The following is a 24,225-nucleotide window of genomic DNA, read 5'->3' as shown; positions in this document are numbered from 1 at the left end:
TGCCAAACCCAGCACCCACACCTTCTCCTAGGAGCTACCATTAGAACAAGAAAAGCCTCTTCCAGTGTCTCCATCTCTCATGGCTCACTCTGCAGCACAACTTCATTTCCATTTCAAGGCAGACAGTCAAGATAATTTGAAACATGTTAAAAATAATAGCCTAAAGGACTTATTAGTAGAGAGATAGATCTATCTTCCCTGATGGGTAAACTACCATTGTGAAATTTAATAAATACAAACACTTAAAGAATTTACAGCAACAACAAAACTCTATTTACGTGGTTCCAAACCCTCTTCTAATTCTAGGTAGCAAACACATCCATGATTTCATGTGGCGGTGATCATAACATGCACTGTTCTTGCTTTGCTTCTGTTTCCACTTCATATTATTCACACACATTTCCATTTATGGACGTAGCTCCGAAAATTACAAGTATGTGACTGTGTAATATTTGCCATATTGATGTGTTTAATTATTTCCTTTTGAGTAAAACTAGCTCCTTTTTTGCTATTTTACACAGTACTCTGAACATCTTTGCACCAACTCCTTTGTCCTCCTGTAAGAGTTAAGTTATAGTGTCAAAGGCAGAAGTCTTGGCAAAGCATATCAAGGATGTTATTGTGCCTGTAACATTCTGCCAGTCTGAGCCCCAGAAAGGCTGAACCAACAATCAGTGCTCCCAGCAAAGGGAGCCTTTGCCTGTTTTCTCACAGCCCCAACAGTGGGCATCTTTTAGTTTGCTAGTTTTTGAAGTACTTTCAAGGTATTTTAATTTCCATATATTTTATTGCTCGCAGTGTTCTGTGGTGTATGTAATGCAGTGTTATATATTCTTTCACACCTAGGCCTTGTCTACATTTCTTTCAATGTAAACTGTGTATTTATCTTTGACCATTTTATCCAACAGAACCTGGACATTGAGCTCAGACAGACATGCCAAGCTTTTTTACAGGCAATTTTATTGTGCTTTAAAAAAATTACAGAAGTAATTCCTATCTACTGTCAAAAAATGCAAGCAATGAGAATATGTATAAAGTAAGGGGGGAAAGATAGGGTATAATAAAATGGCAAAAGGCTTCTTTTCCTCTTACTTTTCCCCCTCCTTGCAATAGTTTCACTTCCCAGATATAACCCTTGAATCATCTTTGCAGTCTTAGCATTAAAATCAGTAATTCTAGATAACATACTCTATTTTTTTATTTAAGAATTTGGACAACACTTACTGGATCCCCACTATGAATGACAAGGAATTTCGCTGACTTACACTGCCCTCCTCTCACCAGGCCTGTTTTGATTTTTTGATCTTCTGTTGGACATTAATGGCAAGGTCACAAACTCAAATGCCTACAGCGTCTGGGCATGATACCCAAGTACAGAAAGTAGGTGCGGACAAGAGCTATCGCGATGCCCTTCCTGCCCGTTGTTTGCTTTCCCACTATTAATATGGGCATGGCTGGGGAGAAAGCAGTTATCACTGGCAACAGATGTGTGTCCATGTGTGAAACAATCACTAGGAATGGGGGAGACTGTAGCAACCTGGCAGAGACATGTTTAGATGCAGGGGGTAGTGCCCACTGACCAACTGTTGTCATGTGGAAAGGTTGGCTGATCTTATTTTTTTAAGAAAAGCCATTTAGAAATGAATCGTATGTGTAAGCTTTTCATTTCTAAATCTTAGTTCAAAATTTTTGAGAACACCACTGGCCAAACACAAAAGGTCTGTGTGCCAAATATGGCCCATGAGCTGACCATTTTTGCCCCCTGTCATTATGGTTTTAAGTCATATACTCAAACCTCTGCTATGTGATCCATCTGTTTTAGACGGCATCTCCTCACTTCCCACTCTGTAAGATGAAGACATTAGTGTTTTTATAGTTTTCTCTTCCGTTATTTCCCACCTCTACCTTACCATTCACCATTCCTTTACTTCCGCCTTGCCAAAGCTTACACAGATTACTTTCTGTTCTGTAACTATAATGCTCTTGAGTTCTGTCTAGGGGTTGATTTTTTTTTTTAATTTTCTTGATATTGTATAAGTATTTTCTTCAAATATCTTCATGGTGGCCATGAATTAACTTTTCACAACCTATGACTGAAGTAGTAGCTTCCAAATGGTGGCCGGTGTGGGTCTTCCATCCCAGGGTGTAGTCCTGTCTCCCTGAGGGCCTGACCGCAAGCTCCATGGGCCGCATGGAGCACATCCATGGGCAGGCTCACTGGGAGTGCTTGGGCAGAGGGCAACTGGACAGACACTCATCCAACACATTTCACCTGGTGCCAAAGTGAAAAGACTTTCCTCTGAGATACTGATTAATTCCATACTAGGAGCTTCTGTTTTCTCCACATAGACATTAAGTAAACATCCATTAATGATTCTGATTTCTGGCCTATAACCCACTCCTAGTTTCCAAATCCTTTCATCTTAAATATGTGGCTCTCACTTCTGCTGGAGCCTCACCCCTCATATGTCATGGCAGGCAGTGCTGATACGTCCTTCAAGGTAGCCCCAAGAAAATCTCTCATCCACTAATGTCCCCTCTCCTGTTCTCAGTGCAGCTCTGAATTCATTCTCTCTATACCTTTTATATTCATTTCAGTGGCATGCTTGCAGAAAGGAGCAGTTAATTAGTCTGTTTAGTCCAGCATTTTGAACCAGAAGTGACCACCAGCTGCTGACAACTGTAGTTTCAACAACAGTTGCCTTGACATTTCCCATTCTGCTGCTTTTGCTTTGGATTCTTCGGGAACTCTGTGACACACAGGCAGCCCACCCAGTCTCCCTGCCATGAGAATCTCTGTAACAGACAGCTATGGAAATTTGGGGAGCACATTCAAACTGGTTGGAATACCAGGATTACCATTCTTCAACAAAAATGGAAGACGAAGAGTCTTTCATCAAGAAATTACATTTTTCTTTGAATGAATCTCATGCCCTAAGTAAATTTTCAGGAATTTAATGTCTTATTTTTATTGTGAATGGAATGATTGTTAATATACCTTCTAGCTGTGGCTCTCTGGTGTATGGGAACTGAATTAAATATAACAGTGGTGTCAGTTAGCCCTGTCCAATAACACTTTCTGTGATGATAGAAATGTTCGATAATCTATGCTGCCCAACAAAGTAGCTATGAGCCACATGTGGCTATTGAGCACTTAGAATGTGGCTAGTGTGGCTGAGGAATTGAATTCCTAATTTTAATTAGTCCCAACCAAAATATAAATAGCGACATGTGGCTAGTAGCTATCCTAGACCTTGAACAACTCATTCTTATTGAGGAAACAAAAGACAATACACAATAACTGATAAAATTGAAAATTGACAAAAAGTAAAAATGAGTCACATATATAAGTATTATAGAAATTCAGAGGAGGGAGCTATTGAAGGTTAGAAAGTTCAGGATTAGATCTATGAGGTATATCTATGTGCTGATGTATAAAAAAAGTCAAAAGATGTCAAGTAAAAAGAGCAAGTTGCAGATATGTATATGTATGTGGGTCCACTTGTATATATTTTCACATATATGTACATATATTTATATTTACAGATCATATATAGATATATGCTTATTTTTGCATAGAACATTTCTAGAAGGAATGTTGACAATGGCTACCTGTAGAAAACAGAAGGGTCAAGGCAAGGAATATTTTTCCATTGTTTGAATTTTTGTTTTAAAAATAGTTTAACATTTAAATCCTTTTTTCCTTTATAACAAAGTTATAGGCACAGAGATGATTAATGAATAATGTGTTTTTAAAAGGCCAAAGCAGTCAACTCTTTCCAGTGGTCATTTCTCATGAATGATCTTATGTGATTACTGGGAATAGTCCACATCCTATTACCATGGCTCTTCTGTCCTCTAATCAAATGCTTTAAAGAGAAAGCAGCCAGAAGGAGGTAGAATTTAAATAGGACCTTGAGTCTGGATAGAATGGAGAGAAAGAAGGGCATTCCACATTGAGGCATAGCCGGAGGAAATGGGGGAGCCGGGATGCAGGCCTGTGGGTGAGGGACAGTGAGGGTAGGGAGTGGGCTGGCATAAGGGAAGAAGCCCCTATAAGAAGCCTGGGACCAAATCCCTACAAGTTTGACAGGCAAGAGAGCCTGGAGTCTTAGACCCTACCACCTTGGTTCTTTGGGGAACCAAATGTTTACCAAGTGCCCACCATGTGGCAGGTGTTGTGATAAATAAGAAACAGTCACAAGTTCAAGGAACCAGATGAGACATGTGAAAGGGACGCATCATATACAGTGAGGAACACAAACTCTGGGCCCTAAAGTACTGCCTCTATCTCTTCCAGATGCAGCCCTTGCAAGTTTTGTAGTTATTCTGAGCCCCCAGGCTCTTCCTCTATAGAAATGGGGATACGGCCACCCTACCACGAGGATAAAGTGACTGGGGTTACATGCCCAGCCCCAATAGGGCCCCAACAAATGCTAGTTCCTTCCTATCACACTCTGCCCAAATCGATAGACAGGGGAGATAAAATATTTTTCTTGTTTACCCTTTCTCCGCAAGCGATAGCAGAACAAGGTTCCTGTGTTATGTGTGAGTGGGCTGGGTGAGCCAGGCCAGCCTCTGCCTTCAATGCCCAAGAGCTAGGGGCTGAGGATGAAAGGCCTTTCAGGCAGTGCTGGAGAACATCCATTGTTCAAGGACATCAAGCAGGGGGGTGACGCAGGGGCGTGACACAGGCAGACGGCATTTTAGGAGGATCCCTTAAGTAGCAGTAGGAAGGACACATTGGAAGGACAGAAGTCAGGCAGCAAGAAACCAGTTTTCAAGCCACTCCAAGCCTCGTCTTAACCTCCTCTAAATTCCTATAATACATACAATTTATTGAACTATTTCAAGCACTGAATTATACACTGTCATATCCTACTATTTCATATGCACGTTTTTCTCCAGAACCACATCGTTAAGACTCCTGAGGACAGAAAGCAGATCAGATCCTTCCTTCAAATTTCTCAGAGTGGCTGAGTGTTTCCGAGCAAGGCGTGAACTGGGAAGGGGTTGTGGGGGGAAAACATACTTAAGGAAAGCAGCCTGGAGGAGGAACTGAGGAATGCTTCAGGCTTTCATGGGTCAGGTTTTCTTGGTTCCCTTCCTCTCCCCTCCACGACTTAAGCATAAACATGCCGTGCCGAGGCCAGGCAGGCCCTGGACTGAGGGCCCATGTCCGTGAACGCCGAGAACCCAGCCTGGACGGAAACCTCACTCAGGCTGCGCTTCTCAAGAGGCACTAACGTATCAGCTCATTTGACTCGCAGCACAGCCAGGGCCTATCACCATGTTTGCTTTTTCTGATAAGAATGAATTCCAGGGCCGAGGGGAAGAGATCCCCAGTAATTTCAGTATTTTTGCTACCATCTGGCTCCTTTCATACTTGACTGTGGTGGGGGAAGCAGCTCATGGACACGAACTGCCTGCATGGGTAATAGAACAGCTGGAGGAGTTTCATTCAGCCCCTGGCACTGGGGGGCCCTGGCCATCTATCCACAGAGGCCCCAGCGCCCGGAGCCGAGCAGCGATCACAGGCAGGGCACAGTGCAGAGCACTACTCTTCCCATCCTAGTTCCCACCTATGCACATCCAAGTTTCACCTACCTTCTCACCCCCCCAAGCAAACGGGTGCCCCACTCAGGCCTAGCAATATCTTTGCATGGGAAGAGACTCCCACAGGCTCTGGAAGTGGACTCAGGGCCATTTGGTAAAGAATTCTGGGGTCCTGGGTGCCCAGACCAAGGGGGATGGTATGGCTCCAGTAGGCACATGCCTTGGGTAGACAGGTCCCCTGCTCTGAGGCAAAGGTACAGCCAGACAAAGGAACTGGGGTTTCTAGAACATGGGCTCAGGTTGCCTAGGTCTCAAGGTGGCACTGATGAGCTATAGAGCCAAAGTGTTATGAGTTTCTGGAAATACAATCTCAAGCTCTAGCCTGGCAGTCAGAAAAGGAATGTAGTTCTGGCCCATTCAATAGACCCTGATCAAATAGTACTTGTCATACAAAGACATGAGCTTACTACTTGACCCCATGTGGTTGACTTCCACTCAGAAACCCTAGACTCTGTTGGTTCAAGCCAGATGATCACCGCCAAGAACAGATTTGTCTAGAATGCCTGAGTTGCAGGGTCACGTTCAACTCAGAGTAAGGCACTCCCCTCATTGTTGGTAGATTTAGTAAGGGTCTGAAAGTGTTCTTTAGTTTTTCTCTGTGCTATGTCTCCTTCCCTGTTTATCCCCATCATTTAAAGCAGGGGTGGGGAACATCCGGCCTGCGGTCCATATATGGCCAGAGAAATCATTTGGTCTGGCCCTGCCAAGGCAAACACAGGCTGGCATAGAAATTCAATAAATCTTTTTTAATAGGAGCCTTTTTCATAGATAATTTTAAGGTTGATAATTTTGTATGGTCCTCAAGTGATGTTATAAATATCCAAATGGCCCTCGGCAGTAAAAAGGTTCCCCACCCCTGATTTAAAGAGACATCTCTGCATGCATCTTATTAGGTGTTTATCAGTTAGGAATACTTTTTGTAAAATTTCCTGTGAGAATAACCATGGCCGAAGATCTTAACTGAGAAAGCCTTTAAGCCTTATGATTTTTGCCTCTTAGCTACTGGTCTTTATGTTCCATCCACTGCTGTACCCCACACCCATACCCACCCAAATCAATCCTTAGTATTCTGGCTTGTTGCCACATGGTTTTAACATGGCTGCCTGAGCACCAGGTATCACATCTGTATTCAAGGCTGGAAGCTGGAGAGAGGTGGAATATGAGAGCAGCAGTGATGACCTTTTCTTTAAAAATAAAACAAAACAGAAAAGCAAGAATTTTCCCAGAAACTCCCCAGCAGACTTCAGCCATAATTTGTCACTGGTCCACCCTTGACTGCAAAGAAAACCTCTACAGCGGCCTCTACAGTGGAAAAGGGCAAGGGCAACGGGGATTGGTAATGGGTATGTGCTGGCTGTCTAAAGCATCTGCCACAAACCAGAAAAACTCTAGTAGATGTGAGGGACAGAGACCCACAGAGCTGAACATCTCAGAGTCTGGGGCTTCTCAGAAAAAGACATTAACCACAAGGGGCACCTGTGGCCTCACCTTAATGCCACCCAAGTCTTTGCTAGAAAGAAGAGAAAAAGGTTCATTAAGTCCTTGGCCTAAAAATAGGCATAAAAAAGAAATGGGAGCAGGGCAGGCAATAGTTTTTACCTCTTTCAGGAATAAAAACAGAAAGTGCGGTTTGAACCAAAGTCTAATTACCAGCTTCAGGAGGTGGTAGGAAACAAACTTTTATAACTTTCTCATATCTGTGGTGTCCACTGTATTTCTACAGTGATGGGAGGATCCCTGTGCCCCCTTCAGAAGAAGCTGGGACATCCTGGTATCCTTCACACCCAAGCTTCAGGGCTCAAGCTGTTGGTGGCAACGTTAAAGAGGGAAGGGGAGTGGGGGGACAGGAAAGCAGGCAGAGCTCCTGAGGGCTACTACGAAGAACAGGACCTGGAGGGAGGAGTCAGCTGCAGGCAGGGTCAAGTGGCCCCAGGAACGACCACAGACCATGCTCAGTGGGTGACCCCTTTGAAGCTCAGGCTTCTGTAACTAGCAATCCCTTCTCAATGCCTATGTCACCTCAGGTTAACACTACCTCACCCTTCCCTTTGCTGAGGGCTCCAGGTCAGGAACACCCCTGATCAACATCATCTCTGGTATCAAAACAAACAGCTTCCTCATTCTGGAATCATCTGAGTGGCCTTTCCCTGTTGCAAAATGTTCCTTTGTTTTAATGATAACACACACTTGCAACATGCTAGTGTACAGAGCACTTTCTGCAACAGCCTTTCCCTCTGCGTTTCTCTCTGCAAGTTTGCAGGTGGAGCCTCCCACTCCATCCAACACCTCTCTGGAATCATCTTCCCGTGCCCAGTGTCCACCAGCATGCTGCCATGGTAAGTTCTGGGTTAATGCCAGGCACGTGGTAAGCAGTCAAGTAGATCTCCAGGCTGACTTTTTAGCAGCACATTCATCTTGACATCTAGTCCACATGTAATATACAACATCAGTTATTTCATCAATATAAACAAAATTTTCCCATAAAGAATGCTATACTTTAAGAAGACTGCAGTCAAAATTGTGAATGCATTAAATGCCACTGAATTGCTTTCTTTAAGATGGTTACATTTATGTTATGTGAATTTCACCTCATTAAAAAATACTGTGTTATTACACTTTTTAACTTTATAGCATGCTTTTTACCATTTTCTTCTTCAACTCATTTTCTTTTTCCATCCCTATAGGCTAGAAACACAGAAACAACTAGTTGTTTATTCTCAGGTAAGGAAACTAGGTCCTTAGAAGGTGTGACCTGCCAACTGGACAGTGACGAGCAACAGAGAACTCCAGTGTGCTGGCACCTAGGCCAGTGCTCCTTCCTCAAAGGGTCCAAATCAAGGAACTCAAAGGTGCGGCTCCTTGGTGGCCTCCAAAGTCACAAAGGAGGCCAGGGGATCAACCTGCTATGAGGAAGCAAAGTCATCGCTTCCTCTCCACGTGTCTGAACCCGAGGAAGGAGTTCATCTCAGAGGCAGAGGGCAGGAGGGTGGGTATAGGTTTGCTAAGCTATTTTTTGTTTCATTTTAAATTTTTTATTTTTAAGTGCAAATTCAGTGTTTTATAATGTATGCACGAAGTTGTGCTACTCTCATTGCTATATGATTTCCAAACATTTTCTCATCCCCAAAAGAAACCCCAACCCATCAGCAGTCGTTCTCTACTCGGCTAGCCACTGGCAACCGCTAACCTACCTTCTACCTCCATAGGTTTGCCTGTTCTGGACATTTTATATACATGGAATCATCGACTGCGTGGCCTCTATGTCTGGCTTCTTCCACTTAGTGTGATGTTTTCCATGTCCACCCACGGTGAGGCAGGAATCAGCACCTCCTTCCTTTCTCTGGCCACCTAAGCCCGTTCTAAACCCCCAGGGTTCTTCCTGTCGCTTCCTTCCTACCAGCTGTGGCGATGATGGGGGACCACAGTCAGGACGACAGAAAAGGGTCCTCATCCTGGTAGTGCCCAGAGAGAAGACATACACCCTTCAGCAGCATCACCATCACTCTCCACAATCTTCTTCAGGTAACTTGCGACAAGGACTGTTATGTCTCACCACCAGCAAACAGTCTTAACCAGCCGGGCCATTTTCAAAGCAGCAGCCCCAGCACACTGACCAGAGGACCACCCAGCCAAACCTGGCACCTGAACAAAGGCAAGGCCCAGGGTCACCAGGGAAGAATGATGTGCTCAATCCCTTCCTTCTACAAGCTTTTGGAGGCCTCTCCTGAATTGTTCTATTGGCCCTTGAACAACATGGGGTTAGGGGCACTGACCCCTGAACAGTGGGAAATCTGCATATAATTTAATTCTGCCCTCCACATCTGTGGATTTCCAACCACAGATTAAAAGTACTGTTTTGATCCGTGGTTGGTTGAATCTGTGAATGTGAAACCTGGGCATATGGAGGGCTGACTGTATATTTATTGAAAAAAAATCCACGTATAAGTGGACCTTGAAGTTCAAACCTGTGTTGTTCAAGAGTCAACTGTAGATTCACAGTGCAACCTATGAATTTCCCACCACCTCAGTTGCCTTTTGCTCAGATTGAAGTCCTCTAGCTTCTAAAGCATTTCCTGGAGTAGACCCCTGTGTTTAATCCCAGGACAACTATTACCTGCAACCCCCGCCCCCCGACTTCCACATGCATCCCTACGTCAAGTTGACGATTTGACTTCCCGGTGGTCTGAGCCAGCAGCTTACTCAAAGTCTCTCCAACTGGATACAGCACCAGATATTCTGACAGCTAGTCTCCTTTCTAGTACAAGATAGACAAGGAATTATCATGCCCATTTGCAGAAGAAGAAATGGAGACCCAGTAAGGGAAAGAGACCAATATTTATTAGCAAAGGGTGACAGTGCCGATAACGGGTCCTACCTCCCATCCCACCGCACTGGGTATAGCAAGTAGATATACGAGAAGCTTAATTAACTAAACGCTCCTTTCAGGGAGGGAGTGAAAGAAAAATTATAGTCAGTTTTTAATTGTCCATATTCCAAGGCACTTATTTAAACCCAAGCTGTATGCTTCCTGCCACCAGCCCACGTGTTCTCCTATAATCAGGTAGCACATACCCAGACACGACCTATATTAACAGCAACACTTCTTGGTGTCCCTCCCCACACCCCACCTGAGTCCACCAACACAGACCAAAGTCAACCATGAACAAAATAAAGAGGGCAAATTGGTATACATTCATTTTATATGTGGGTCCAAAACAAACCAGGTCCTCTACCAGATCCATCCTGATGAGGAAAAGTCTCCAGAAGGAGTGACGACCCCCTCCCACCTCCTCAAGCCCACTTCTTACCCTCCCTTCAAACTTGGCGGTGGCTCCTTCTTTGACGCAGAGGTTCCGAGGGGGCAGAATGAAAGCAGGGGCCTCTGTCAGGGGCATGGAGCCGACTCGCGAGTGATCCACACTGAGGGAGGTTCTAGAAACGTGCGTGGAGGCTGCCAGCTTCACATCCCCCATAGTCTGCAAACAGGAAGGAAGGCAGGTCAGATGAGATAAAGTGCAGCCCTGCTTCCCCGCAGGCAGCAGCAGGCCCAGTGTGTTGTGAGTTTTACAGGGGGCGGGTGCCCTGTCAGGTCAGGGTGCACCTGCAGCTCCCCTGGGAATGAGAGGTTCTGTGTTCTCCGCACGCGAGGCTGCCAGGGTGAGGTCCAGCTGGGCCCAGGTGCCAGCTCCCAGGGCCAACCCCAGCCTCCGCAAAACCCCACAGAGAACTTCCAGGAAAGGGGCGGCTGGGGTAAGCACAGAGAAACCAAATGGTCCTCGGGTGTTTACAGTGGGCATCTAAAACCAGCGTTTATTAGTCATTGACCTTTCAGAATCAACACCTCCATGAGGCACTTGTGGGAGAAAGCGAGGGCTGCTTTTGCCTGCACTGGGAGAACTCATGGGCTAACAAAAAGCAGGATCCAAACTCCAAGAAAGAAAGTAGTTTGAGAGTAATATGAGAGGGTCCTGGGTGAGGTGAGAGTGTGTGGCTGAATGCAGGGAAGGCAGGCTAGGAGGACCTCCCACTTCCGGGGACTAGATTGTGGAAAAGCTCAAAGGTCCCAGGACATCAGAGAAGAGAGTGTTTTAAGGTTGTCTAGGTGAGCTCCTTCATTTACAACTGAGGCCCAGAAGGGGGTCACTGGCCCAGAGACAAAGCAAACACGATGCCATAGGGGGCAAGGGGACCTCAGGTTCCTGACTCCTGGTCCAGGCCTAGCTGGGACTAGACAAGGTGTCTATGGATGAGGACTGGTACAGTCAGTTTTAGGGTTGATTCCAGAAGTGGGATTAGTAACAGGTATGAATCTGAGCTCTTGGTTGCAAACTACAGAAACCGACTCTGGCTGTCATAAACAGAGAAGGGATCCCTTAGAAAGGTGGAGTTGGGGGGAACTCCCTAAATCCATAGGAAAGGCTGGAGAACCAGGCTGGGAAAAGGCAGCAGTGACAGAGCTGAGAGGTCAGATCCCAGCCAAGGTCCCTGGGCACTCGCAACCACCACCTAGAATACAGCCTGGGTATGCCTGCTCCAGATTCCAAGTCCAGGTGGAAACACCAGGCTGGGATGGCCCCAGGTTGGGGACCATTCCTTATTCTCTACAGAATCCATGGCTCCTGGACTACTACAGGCATATGACAAACATCTGCTAAACTGAACAAGAACAATATGCCTAGTTTTTATTTTCTGTTCACTTTCTTGGGATCTTTAGTCACGCATTTAAATCTTATGCTGTGAGTTGGGTGAGCATGTAATTAGTTTGTTTAAATTCAATAACATCTAACAAAAATAAAATGGCGATAATATTTTGACTTCAAAGTTAAAATAACAGACACCTAGAACTGTTTATTAACAGGGCACATCCCTGCTTGACAAATCCAGCTTTCTCTTTCACTAATAAGATATTAGCTTTGCAAGCAAAATCCTTTCCAAAGGTTCACTGCAGTGGGTAATAATGAAAGCAAACCTTATGCACCACTTTCTGTAACCCAGGAACTGTTCTAAGCACTTTATAAGTAATAGCGTATTTGCTCCTCACAGCAACACTATGAGACAGATAATCTCATCACTCCCATTTTATGGATTAGAAACCAAGGCGCAAAGAGATTAAGGAATTTGCCCAAGGTTGTGGCACTTAATAGGGAGCAGTACTGGGACTTGAACCCAGCTGTCTGGCAGAGCTCCTATTCTTAACACGCCTCTTGTAAGCAGTCAGAGTTGGCTGGTGAGAAGGGGAGTGAGGTTGGGGTAACAAGGCAGAAAGTTGAAAGCTGCTCCCACATATGTAAAAATTAAGTTTTTCTGCATGTCAAAACACACTCTCGACAACATTAAAAGATGGGTGATAATCTGGGATAAAATGTTTACAATAAAAACGAAGGACTAGGGCACCTTACATATAAGAAAACAGTCTGACAGATAAATGGGAAGAGGCTATGCATTGGACAATTCATAGAAGATGGACCAATGACCATACAAAGGGACACTGCCCAGCCACAATGAGAACCCAAGAGTGCAAATTAAGAACAAGCTATTATCTTAGAAAACTAACCAAATTAATATTTAAAAGGAAAAATAACACAATGGCAGTGAGACTGGTGAGGTGGGCACCCAGGGAAATATAAATTGGTGTGATCTTTCTAGAAAGCAATTTGGCAAAAGGATTCTGAACAAAATGTCCATCTCTTTTCCTAGTGACCCTACATTTAGAAATGTGTGATTGGGAAACAATCAGAGATGCAGCCCAAAATTTATATATGAAAACAGTAATCACATTACTTATAGCAAAAGAAACAGAAAAATAATTCAGTTAAATAGAAACAGAAAAAATACCTTAAAATATCTAAGATGGGTTAAACACAGTAGAATATCAGTGGTTACATGAGTGTATACTTAGAAGGAAAATAATGACAGAAACTTAATAATATAGAAATTTTAAGCTAAAAATAAGTTGTATTATGGAAAATTTCAAACATACAGAAAAGTAGAAAGAATGATAAAATCAGCACCTCAAATACCCATCTCCTAGATTCAACAATTAGCATTTTGTCATATTTATATCATTGTGTTTGTATTTGCAGAGCCATTTCAAAGTAACTGTGAGATAATTTTAATGGCACAAATCATGATATACTCATTCACTCAATGAAAACATATTGATTGAGTCCTAGACCAGAGGAGCTAAAGGAGTCCATCACCACCAAACCAGATTATAAGAAATATTAAAGGGACTTCTTTAAGAAGAAGAAAAATATTAAAAATATGAATAACAAAATGGCAAAAACTACATACTTAATCAATAATTACTTTAAATGTAAATGGATTAAATGCTCCAATCAAAAGACATATGGTGACTGAATGGATAAGAAAACAAGACCCATACACATACTGCCTACAAGAGACTCACCACTTCAGATCGAAAGACACTGGATATTTCAAGCAACTGGAAATGAAAAGAAAAGCCAGGTAGCAATACTTATATCAGACAAAATAAATTTTAAAACAAAGGCTATAACAAGAGACAAAGAAAGACATTTCATAAACAGTAGCCAAGATATGGAAGCAACCTAAGTGTCTGTCATTGGACAATTGGATAAAGAAGATGTGGTATATATACAATGGAATATTACTTAGCTATAAAAAAGACTGAAATCTTACCATTTGCACCAACACGATGGACCTGGAGTGTATTATGCTAAGTGAAATAAGTCAGACAAAGACAAATACCATATGATTTCACTTTTATGTGGGATCTAAAGAACAAAATAAATAATCAAAACAGAAACAAACTCATAGGTACAGAGAACAAAGCTGATGGTTGCCAGATGGGAGGGGGGTTAGGGGATTGGAAATGGAAAAGGGATTAAGAAGTAGTTACCAAACAGTCATGGGAATTAAAGTATAGCATAGGGAATATAGTCAATAATAGTATAATAAATATATATGGTGCCAGATGGGTACTAGACTTATTGGGGGATCACTTTGTGAGTTATATAAATGTCTAACCTCTATACAGTACACCTGAAACTAATATAATATTGAATGTCAACTGCAATTGAAAAATTAAACCTATTTATTGAACATCTATCACATGCCAAGCTAGATGCTAGGGTGTGGCAGTGAACAGTTATGTGTGTGTGTCAAATGGGGTAAAATGGGGTAACATACTCTAGAAGGGACACTGCTCCCTCTGCTCTCCTCCACTGCCACTGAGGTGAGATGACAGATACATTCTGTGCTGTCAGCACCAGGGGGGAAGGGGAGTGGGGTGGAGGTGAGGGTAGGTATCATAAGGGTCAGACCCTGCCATAAATCCAGGGGCACTGCTACTTTCTAACTATGAGCTGGGCAAGGTACTTCAACTCCTTGGCCTCAGTCCCCTTTTCCATAAAATGGGAATGATAATATCAACCTCACAAGGTTGAAGGGAGGATTTGAACAGAGTGTATATAAGACACATAGTATAGCACAAAAGGGATTCAATAAGTAGTAGCTGTCAATATCATCATCCGGCTTCCAAAAGAAAACCAGTTTCCCCAGCCTATCGGACACGGACCCTTTTCACCAAGGACGGCAAGATGCCCAGGCCAGCCCGATTACCTTCAGGGGAAGGGTAGCTCAGTGGGACTGCTGTATAACAGCAGGAGGAGGCAGATGGCAGAACTCTGTGAAAAGATGGGGAAGAAGGATTGTCCTGTCCTAGCAGCACCGTTTAATGGGCAGGGTGTGTGCCTCTGACATCGTGCTGGGCACCAGCACAGTCCTGCAAGGCAGTTCTGACTATGCTCCCTTTACAAACGACAACACCGAGGCTGAGAAAGCCAACCACACTTGTCCAAGGTCACATAGCTAAGAAGTGGAAACCAAGCCAAAGTCTAACTGAGTCATACCCTAGGCCCATGACCCAGATGAGGAATTTCCTGCTATTCCCAGTAAAGGGAGATGTGATAGGCAGAGGTTACTGCAGAGAGGAATATTGGGAGCTGCAGGGAGGAATGTGTCTCCCCTTTGCTCTCAGGCCTGGCTTTGAAAGACACAAGACTCTTCTGCCTCCGCTTTAAGAGGAGCTGAAACATAGGAGTGGTGACACCAGGCTCAGGACCCTCTCTACAAATCCTCTTGATCCAAGACCTTCTGAGGTCCACCTAAACCTCCCAAAGGCCCTGGATACAGTCATCAAAAGGAACATGCTTGGCTCCAAGAACACAGAGGACAGAAGCCATCCATCCTTAGGGGTGGTCTGGCTTCATGGTTAGAAAGAGAACAGGCAAGTCAATACAACCAGAAGACATCCAGTCCCCTGCAAGGCGGTTGTCGGGGGCAGTTACTTAACTATCTGCAAGCAGGACCAGAGCCCAGTCCCAGGCGGGCCAGACACACCAAACAGCTCTGCTCAGCCCATCGCCTTGCCCACTGCCATCAACACATAAACAGATTCCGTCCACACTGCCAATTAATGGCTACTGACATATTTGGAATGCTCTATCAAAAAAAAAAAAAAAAAAATCAAAGCAAACCAATCCTGTTCCCTTCTAATGCCCCCACCAGCCTGGTGACCACCCTCCCACCAAGAATACCAGCAGGATCTTCTCTATCGGCAGAGCGGTGCTCAGTGGCTGGATTTAGACAGATCAGCGAGAGGGCTTTATTCAATATTCATCAAAGAAAGAGAAGTAAGATGAGAAAACAATGGAGGAGGCCAAAAAGAGCAGTGGTGGAAGAGCTGGAAGCAGACCCCACCCCCAACACACACACACACACACACACAATGCTCACCTCCAAATGAGGTTTCCACAACTAACAGAATGTATTAATCATTCAAAGCAGCTCGAAGTTAATTTGACTTTAATTTGATCAAAAGCACTATAAATTGTCTCTTGAACCCAGAAAGGAATACTTTTAACTATGGCCAAAACAGAGTGCAACTCTGAGGCAAAAAAAGACTCAGAATAAAAGTTAAAAATCAGGGGTCAAGTTACAGGGCGGAACAGGTTTAGAGAAACCAGCAATCCCCTTCCCTACCCAAAGTGCACTCACTTTAAATGATCGCAGCTGTCTTTAAGCACCTGGTCAGCCAGCAGGGCATCCTGGAAATACCGCACCTTCCCCGCAGGGCAGGGCTGCCCCACAGGCTCTGCACTGGAAGCCTGGCTGTCAGGGGGAACCTCCCGACAGGCCACAGCCCGGCTCGGAGGCAGCACACCAGCCAGGCAATGACAGCTCCACTCCCCGCCTTAATCCTCTCTCCGCAGGACTCAAATCCCCACGAATTCCCTGACTGCTCCTCTGAGCCCTGCGTGGCTGCTCCCCTGCTGTGGGCTGTGCCACGCTGACTTGCCGTGACCCATGGGAGCAAAGAGCGGAGCAGGGCCACACACCAAAGAACAGACACGCCTTACCGTGGCTCTTCCCCTGGCAGCTCTCGCATGAGTGGGCACGCGTGGACAGCCACTCTCTACCACTGTACTGCAGAGATTCCTGCCCAGAGTCCGTCCATCCGAGAAGGAAGAGAGGGAAGGAGAGCCAGGAAGCCGCAGAGCCCAGGACCAGACTGAAAAAGTTAAGGGGGGTTGACTTTGTTCTCAGATGTTGCAACTTGCCTTCCGCTGGGCAGCGAGCTTCACCCGGTCAGGGAGATCTGTTGTTCTAATCCGCCCAGCTGGGGTGACCTTTGAAACCCCTGGCTGCCAGCTGCAGAGGCTCTCAATGGAGTCCTGGGGAAGCCAGGGGTGGAAGCTCATGGGTTTTTACAGAGCTGCAGATTCTAGTCTGAGTGTGGAGCAAAGGGAGGATGCTGTCAAGCAGAGAGCTGAACTCTTGGAGGGGCTGGGCACACCCTCAGCTCTGCATCTGGCCTGGAATACCACTCACCCCTTGGCACATCTGGCCTAGAATTACCACCCAGGGCTCATGGGACATTTGCCTCCTGAGAACCAGCTCCTTCCTCCTAAAACTGAGGAAACCCCATTTATGATCCCTTGAGTGGGAGGCAAGCCCAGACAGCAGATGGATGGGAGAACTCCAGGCTCTAATTGTCTTAGGGAATTTGGGCTGAGGTTTCAACCAGGCTCCACAGACTGTGTTCACATCGTATAGAGGACCCAATGGCACTAGTCCTGACCCCTGGGGAGCTTCAGGAGCAGTTCCTGAAGCATACCTCTACAATGTGGTAGCAAGTTGATGCCTAGCCCAGTACCTCTCCTCCAAGGGACAGAGGATTTCCATAATTCCAGAGGAATCTCTCATCCTATGCAATTCACACCTTGGGACAGACTACAAATGTATGAATTGGCAATTTAAGCTTTTCTGTTGGCTCATGTCTGATTCTTGAGTAACTGAAATTCTCATAACACCTAGGCGACCCCTTATCCTCTATGGGGTTAATCCTGTGGGTTATCAGCTGTTCTCAGCCCCTTCATGCTCCTAAAAACTATTGGGGATCCCAAAGAACTTTTGTTTGTAAGTTACTGCTATCAATATTTACTGTATTAGAAATTAAAACTAAAAAATATTAGTTCATGTAAAAGCATCATTAAGCCCATTATATGTTAACATAACATTTTCAAAAGAAAAATATATTTTCCAAAACAAATAAAGTAAGAAGAGTTGTTCATTTTTTTAATTTTTTTAAATGTCTGGCTTAACAGAAGACACTTAAATTTTCATATCTATTTCTGTATCCAGTCTGTTGTGACATCACAGTGTTAACATCTGTAGCTGCTAGAAAACTCCACTGTCTACTGGAGAGAGAAAGTGAGTGAAAAAGGCAAACAACATTTTATTACAAAAATGATTTGGACTCAAGGCCTCTGAAAAAGTCTCAAGGACACCAAGGCACACTTTGAGAACCGCTGCTTTAGTCTCTCCCCCTACTCTCCTTGTCACCATCTGCCCCCACTTCTGTTCTCCTTAAAATAAACAAGTGGAAAAGTGGTTTTGTGAGAACAGTGGTGTGCAGCTCTCATGGGCAGGTGGGGAAGAGGGTGTATCATACCCAACCTGATTCCATCTTTTCACCCAAAGAAAATGGTTGAACAAATGTGGACCCGAGAGATCGGAAGCCTGAAACAGATACTAACGAAGAGAACACCTTTAAGTCAATTAAGTTCTTAGTCGAGAACTAACTATACACCCAGATGCCGAAAGACCTTGAATGTAATAGATATTTGAATATTTTATGGCTAACAAAGGAGGAAAGAATTAAAAAAAAAAAAAAAAAGAAGAAGAACCATGCTGTTCACCATTGAGGAATGGAGGAAAATTGGATATGAGTCTTAGACAGAGGTCTCTGGTAGTGGACAACAGGACTGGGAAAGTCATTGGATTTGGACAAAATCATGGAAGGTGTGTTTGCCAAATCTGTGGGTTACACTAAGCAAGTAGGAACAGCGATCACGTGGATGATAAATACACCCCTGAAAAATGAGCAAAAGGGACCGGAGCTTGAGGGATGTTTAAAAGAACAATTTTTAAGTTCCTGTGCTTAGGCTCAAAGCAAAAACTAAAGGACTGCCAGGCACGAAATGGCTGATTGGAAATACTCAACACAGACTCCGGTCCCCCCGAGGTTAGGCCAGGCCCCGTGTTAGGAAAGCGCGTCAGACTCCACACGTCATAACTGGCAGCGCGCAGCTGTGTGGTTATATGATTAACCTGGAACACGAGCTTCACCGGGTCACAGGTCCTGTGTGTTTTTCTCACTGCTCTATCCTTAATACCTAGGATTCTGATAAGTGAAATTACTGGTAAGTTCTCAACAGATGCTTGTGGAATACATGAATGAATAGAAATTAGGGCTAAAAAAGAAACATTTAAAAATCACTTCCAAACTACAGCCCCATTTAATTTTATTGTATAGGGAATCTTGCAAACATTAGAGAGATGATGTAGGAAAAGCAGTGGTGAACAGGTAACACTAGTAAAATATCCACCCCTCTGGGGCCCGCAGGTATTTGGTTCTAGACACATGCCAGTCCAGCTCTAAACCTGGCTTGTAACCCGTGCATCCATTCTACTCTTTGCTTCTCAGTCTTCCTGTGTGTGAAATGGGCATAATGACGCTCTGCCTGGGTTACACTCTCTGGACTTCCTGCTGGCATCCCTGAGTAACTCAGATCCACAACCCTGGATTCCCAAGTGAAATCATGAAAAGCTAGCCTGCTCTGTCCCACACAGCTGAGTTCTTCCCTGAGCACCACTCAGCCTCTCCCTCCCTATGCCTTCTTGGGCCTTTCCTCTTGGAAAACACATTAAAGGAGGGGTTGGGCTTCTCCAGGCAGATGAGCTGCCCACGTCAGCCTGGCCACATCAGCAGAGCAGCAGGCTACGGGTGGGAGGAGGGTGTCTGCTCAGCAACACGACCCGAGTGCCCACATCTTCAGCGGAAAGTTATTTTTAAGTTTTTCTCAAAAGGGGACACACACACACACGTACACACACACACACACACACACAGATCAAATCAAATAAACACACCCAACCGTACACACAGTGTGAAAGAGCGAGGCCTGGTCCCCTGGAGCTGCTCCCTTCCTGCTGGGATTCTTGCTTAATTTGGGATTTAATGAGAACAGGCTGAGAGAGGCTTTCTGCAATAAAAGTCACATGCAAAAAGAAATCAAAGCCAGAAACCCCGATTATAACCAAATTAGCAAAATGCACATTCCTATCACAATCTAGCAACAATCCTCAAGTTCACTCATTTCATTATCAGGCATCATCTCCACAGAGGGAAGTTTGGGGTCACAAGTATGTTTATCTAACCATCTCCTCAACTGCCAGGTCTACTCCCTCCAGTCTGCTGAGCTACACCAGTTGTGCCCAGTTTTTTAAACCATATGAAATGAGCACTGTGAGTACTCAGGTCTGTGGGACCCTGGGAAATCAACTCAAGGAATAGGAACAGTGTTCATTGTTTCCATCCCCACAATCCCCATCGCAGGGAACAGACTGCTCTGCTGTGTTCTCCACATCTAAACTGGGCGGCCCGAAGCTAGTGACAATCTCTTAAAGTCTTAGTTTACTCATCTGTAAAATGGGGCTACTACTAATACCAACCCCCATACCTGCAGGGTTGCTATGAGGGTCAACAACATGTATAAAAAGCATCCCCAGGCCAGTCACTGGCACAGAACAAGTGCTCAAACAGTGGTGGTTGCTATTGTTAATGTTGTTGGTTTCATATTCCTGTCAATAGCTCAGAGGATAGAAGCTGCCTTGGCCAAGAAGGGAGCCAGCACAAGAGAAAACAGAAGACAGCACTAGAGGGTAACACAGCACAGAAGAGAGTCAGTGACTCTAGTGCTTACTATGGTTGTACCCCACTGGCTATGACCTTAAGAAAGTCAATTTCCTCCTCTAGTCTTTTCTACATGGCCTGAAGGGCCTCTCTGGACCCTTCCTGCCTTAGCATACCTGTGTCTCCAGGATTGAGACCAGCTCTCTATAGGCCACCTGGACAGGTAGGGAAGGTTCCAGCAGGGGAAGCCAAGCCCGGAGCAGGAACAAGATGCTGCGGGACACCAGGGAGGAGGCAAAGCCCTCCCTACCAGAGCCTTCTGTTCCGGGCCTGCCACGCAGGGCTCCACAGGCCCAGCAGCCACATCAAGCAGGCACACCTGGTCCTCGGGGCACATCAGCATAGGCCAGGAAGGCTCTGAACATTGGGTCAGTGCTAGGAACAGGCACCTATGCAGCTATGCCAGCTCCCAGGTCTGTCCAGGAAGGGTCTGGGGCTAAGAGCTGAGCGGAAACTCAGGAAAAAAAGGAGAATGAGAGGCGACCAATAAGAGCTACTTTCAATGAGCACTATTCGCCAGTGCCAGGCATTGGAGTGAGCACTTGAGGTGACTTATCTCATTTAATCCCTTAGTAGAGTGGCCAAAAATAACAGCAAAATTAATGGGGACTATCATTCAGTAAATGGAATGTATTCCTTTTCTACTACTTCATTCTTCCTCTCCCTCCCCCAGTTCAGCCAACATTTAGTAATCTGAGTTATTTAGAAACATGAGTCTTGGGCAGGGAAGAGCAGGTGGGAGGGCAGGTGGGGCAGCCCCTGGCGGATGGGTGTGCTGATGGTGTAGGAATGTCAGAGGGCTGAGGAGGGAGGGGAGTGAAGAGAAGGGTCACCAGTCTGTGCCATGAGTCTGCCCTAACCCTCCTCTCCTGGTCTTCTTTGGAAAAGGAGGCCTTGGAAGAAAGTGAGCCTCATGATTCTGCTGATCACACCCCGCCCTGAAGGGGGCTCTAGCAGCTTCTCTGGCTCCAGACTGGAATGTCCTGTCCTTCTTTCTGAGTCGCCTGAGGGGCACATTGCCCCTTACTTTGGGGAGGGGACGGGGGGGGCTGGCCCTGTGTTGGTGATCTGAAGGGACAGGCCCAGAGGATCCTGTGCTCTGGGGGCCCTTAGACTCTGAGAACACGGATGCAGGTGAACTGTGAGCAGATCTCCGGTGGCCCCTGCTCCTCTCCACACAGTTTAGGGTAGATGCCAGCTTCCCCTGGCCTGTTTCTCCTGGGAAAACATTAGCTCCGTGGCTGGACTACGGCTTGGATGAGTGGAGGAGGGAAAATGAGGAGGATCCTTCTGTGGGAGTCCTGCCTTTCCCCGTGAGAGCCCCAGGCATCAGGCTGGGACAGTTTCTTCCAAGGAGAGGCGGGCAGGAAGCACTGCTCACAGGAGGGGCTGCAGAGATGGGGAACGCAGGTAAGAGCCAAGGCTGGGTTTGAAGATGGTCTCCAGCCACAAGAGTCCGCAGCTCCTGCTGGACTCCCTGGGGCCCAGGCAGCTGCCAGTACCCACGTGGCCATGGCATGTCCACGGCTCACTTGAGCTTCCCTTACTGAGAGGCCTGGAGATACTTTCCCCACTCTGAGTGGGAACAAGAAAATGCGCACAGCCAACCTGATCTATCAGCTCCTACATGCTCCAGGATTTGAAAGTCAAGTTTGTAGTTGCCTTCTAATTACTTCCAGCAACACAATCGCCTCCTCTGGCTCAAGCCAAAGGCCTGGCAAACAGTGTGATGGATTTCTAGTTTTCTTTCCACTCAAGCTTACCACTGAGACAAGACGGTAGGTGCACAGAGGTGCATGAGGAGGCAGCGGGAGCCTGGTGTCTCCAACTTGCGGGAGGAGGGAGGGTGCTAAATCCAGGTGGAGTTTTTGTTTTGTTTGTGTGGTTTTTTTAAAATAAGTTTTTATTGATTTCAGAGAAGGAAGGGGAGGGAGAGAGAGATAGAAACATCAATGATGAGAGAGAGTCATTGATCGGCCGCCTCCTGCACATCCCCTATGGGGGATCGAGCCCACAACCTGGGCATGTGCCCTGACCAGGAATGGAACTGTGATTTCCTGGTTCATGGGTAGACACTCAACCACTGAGCAACACCAGCTGGGCAAGTGGGGTTTTTTCATGTGATTTTCCCAGGTGAGTTTTCCCCACGCAATTTTCAGGTTGGCCACCTCACCTAGGGAGAGGCCAATCACTACTCTAGGGTCAAACCCCGACTTGTATCAAGAACACAGCTGGGGTCACCACTAGTCCTAGCACACCACTAACAATAAATCAATAATCTAAAAGTAAGCTAGGTGGTGCCAGTCAACCAGGGGATTTCTGTGAATGATCCCATCACAGGTTTTGCAGTCAGACACGCCTCGATGTGAATTTGCTTCTGCCACTTAGTAGCCAGATGACCTTGGGTGATTTACTGAATCTCTCTAATCCTCAATTTTCCCATCTCTGAATCTGTTTTGTAGGGCTCTATGGAGATCAGAGGAAACTTCAAGTATCTAACACAAAGTAGACACACAGAATACTCAATACATTATAGCTGTAATATGCGATTTCTAACAATACCTGGCACATAGCAAGCACTCAACAAATGGTAACTCTCTAATAATAGTTATGATGAAGAAGCAGAGGTATCCTATTTCACTTAGATGTTCTAGTCCATTTCAATATTGCTGCAGATATAGCCTTACCTATCACAAAGAATAGGTTACTAATTCATGCTCCTACGTTGACTTCTTTATATCAGTTGCTTGTCAATGGCTACACAATAAGCACTGCTCTCACCCTCCCAAATTGTGATTTATGGTCAGCACAGTGGGATATGGCTGGATCGCAGAATGTGGGGACTGGAAGGAGACCTAAATCATCTAATCCACCCCCCTTATTTTACAGCTGAGGAAATGGTCCCAGAGTGGACCTTTGTATCCTCAAAGACAGGAGTGGGGATCTTTGAAGTTTGCAAAGCACAGAGAAAGGGCTAGTGCCATCTAAGCAGAGCTGAGCTGGGGCAGGAAGATGGTGCTCCATGTCTAAGAGCAAGGGGACTCATTTTGGAAAGGGTTGGGCCAAAAGGAGTTTTGAGAGAGACAGTCATCAAATTGATTGAGACTAGGTTGTGGAGGACCCAGAAGATAGCAATCCCCTTAGATAATGCTGCCCAAAGGGCTTCTACTTAAAATTAACATTGAGCTACTGACAACTTACTAACACTTTCCCAATCAAGATCTCACTTTAACTTCACTACATATTGAGATACATTATAACCCCATTTTACTGATGGGAAATCTGAGGCTCAAAGGCCAAGGGACTTGCCTAAAGCCACGTAGCTATTAAAGCAGAACTAGAGCCCAGCCAGCCTGGCTCAGTGGTTGAGCATTGACCTGATCCCGGAGACTGAGGTTCGTTTCCGGGTCAGGGCACATGCCCGGGTTTCAGGCACGATCCCAGTAGGGGTCCTGCAGGAGGCAGCCAATCAATGACTCTCATCATTGATGTTTCTATCTCTCTCTCTCCCTCTCCCTTCTTCTCTCTGAAGTCAATAAAAATATATTTAAAAAAAAAAAAAAGAACTAGAATCTAGTCCTTACTCCAAATGCTGACTCAATTTGGTAACATGCTCAGGAAAGATTTAGCAAGATATGTTAAATCTTATTTTAATAGATACCATGCCCAACAGGAAATTTCCAGCATAACAACTGTGTTGATAGTCCCTTAGATTTTATTAAAATGATATCTGATGGGTACAAATTTGACTAATGTAGTCAATCTCTAACCCAGGGAAAGCCCCTTGTATTTGTCCTAAACAAATGGAT

General features: G+C 45.3%; 1 protein-coding gene across 4 annotated transcripts in view; it reads right to left on the bottom strand.

The window, feature by feature from the left end:
- MYLK (myosin light chain kinase) overlaps positions 1–24,225 on the bottom strand; it is a 230,189-nt gene that overhangs the window by 148,644 nt on the left and 57,320 nt on the right. For 2 of the 4 annotated variants that reach the window (XM_081138327.1, XM_081138330.1), the window contains exons 1-2: positions 16,518–16,723; positions 10,425–10,592 (exon numbers count right to left, since the gene is read on the bottom strand). In XM_081138327.1, coding sequence (XP_080994453.1) covers positions 10,425–10,589 — 165 coding nt within the window. In that variant the 5' untranslated portion in view covers positions 10,590–10,592; positions 16,518–16,723. Of the gene's footprint in view, positions 1–10,424; positions 10,593–16,155; positions 16,430–16,517; positions 16,724–24,225 lie in introns of those variants that run through there. The other 2 variants (XM_081138329.1, XM_081138328.1) reach the window with 2 other exon arrangements.

This window comes from Miniopterus schreibersii, assembly GCF_964146895.1.
Source record: "Miniopterus schreibersii genome assembly, chromosome: 5".
Classification (NCBI taxonomy): Eukaryota; Metazoa; Chordata; class Mammalia; order Chiroptera; family Miniopteridae; genus Miniopterus; species Miniopterus schreibersii.
The sequence above is the reverse complement of the archived record's forward strand: the minus strand, read 5'-3'. Positions and strand labels throughout refer to the sequence as shown.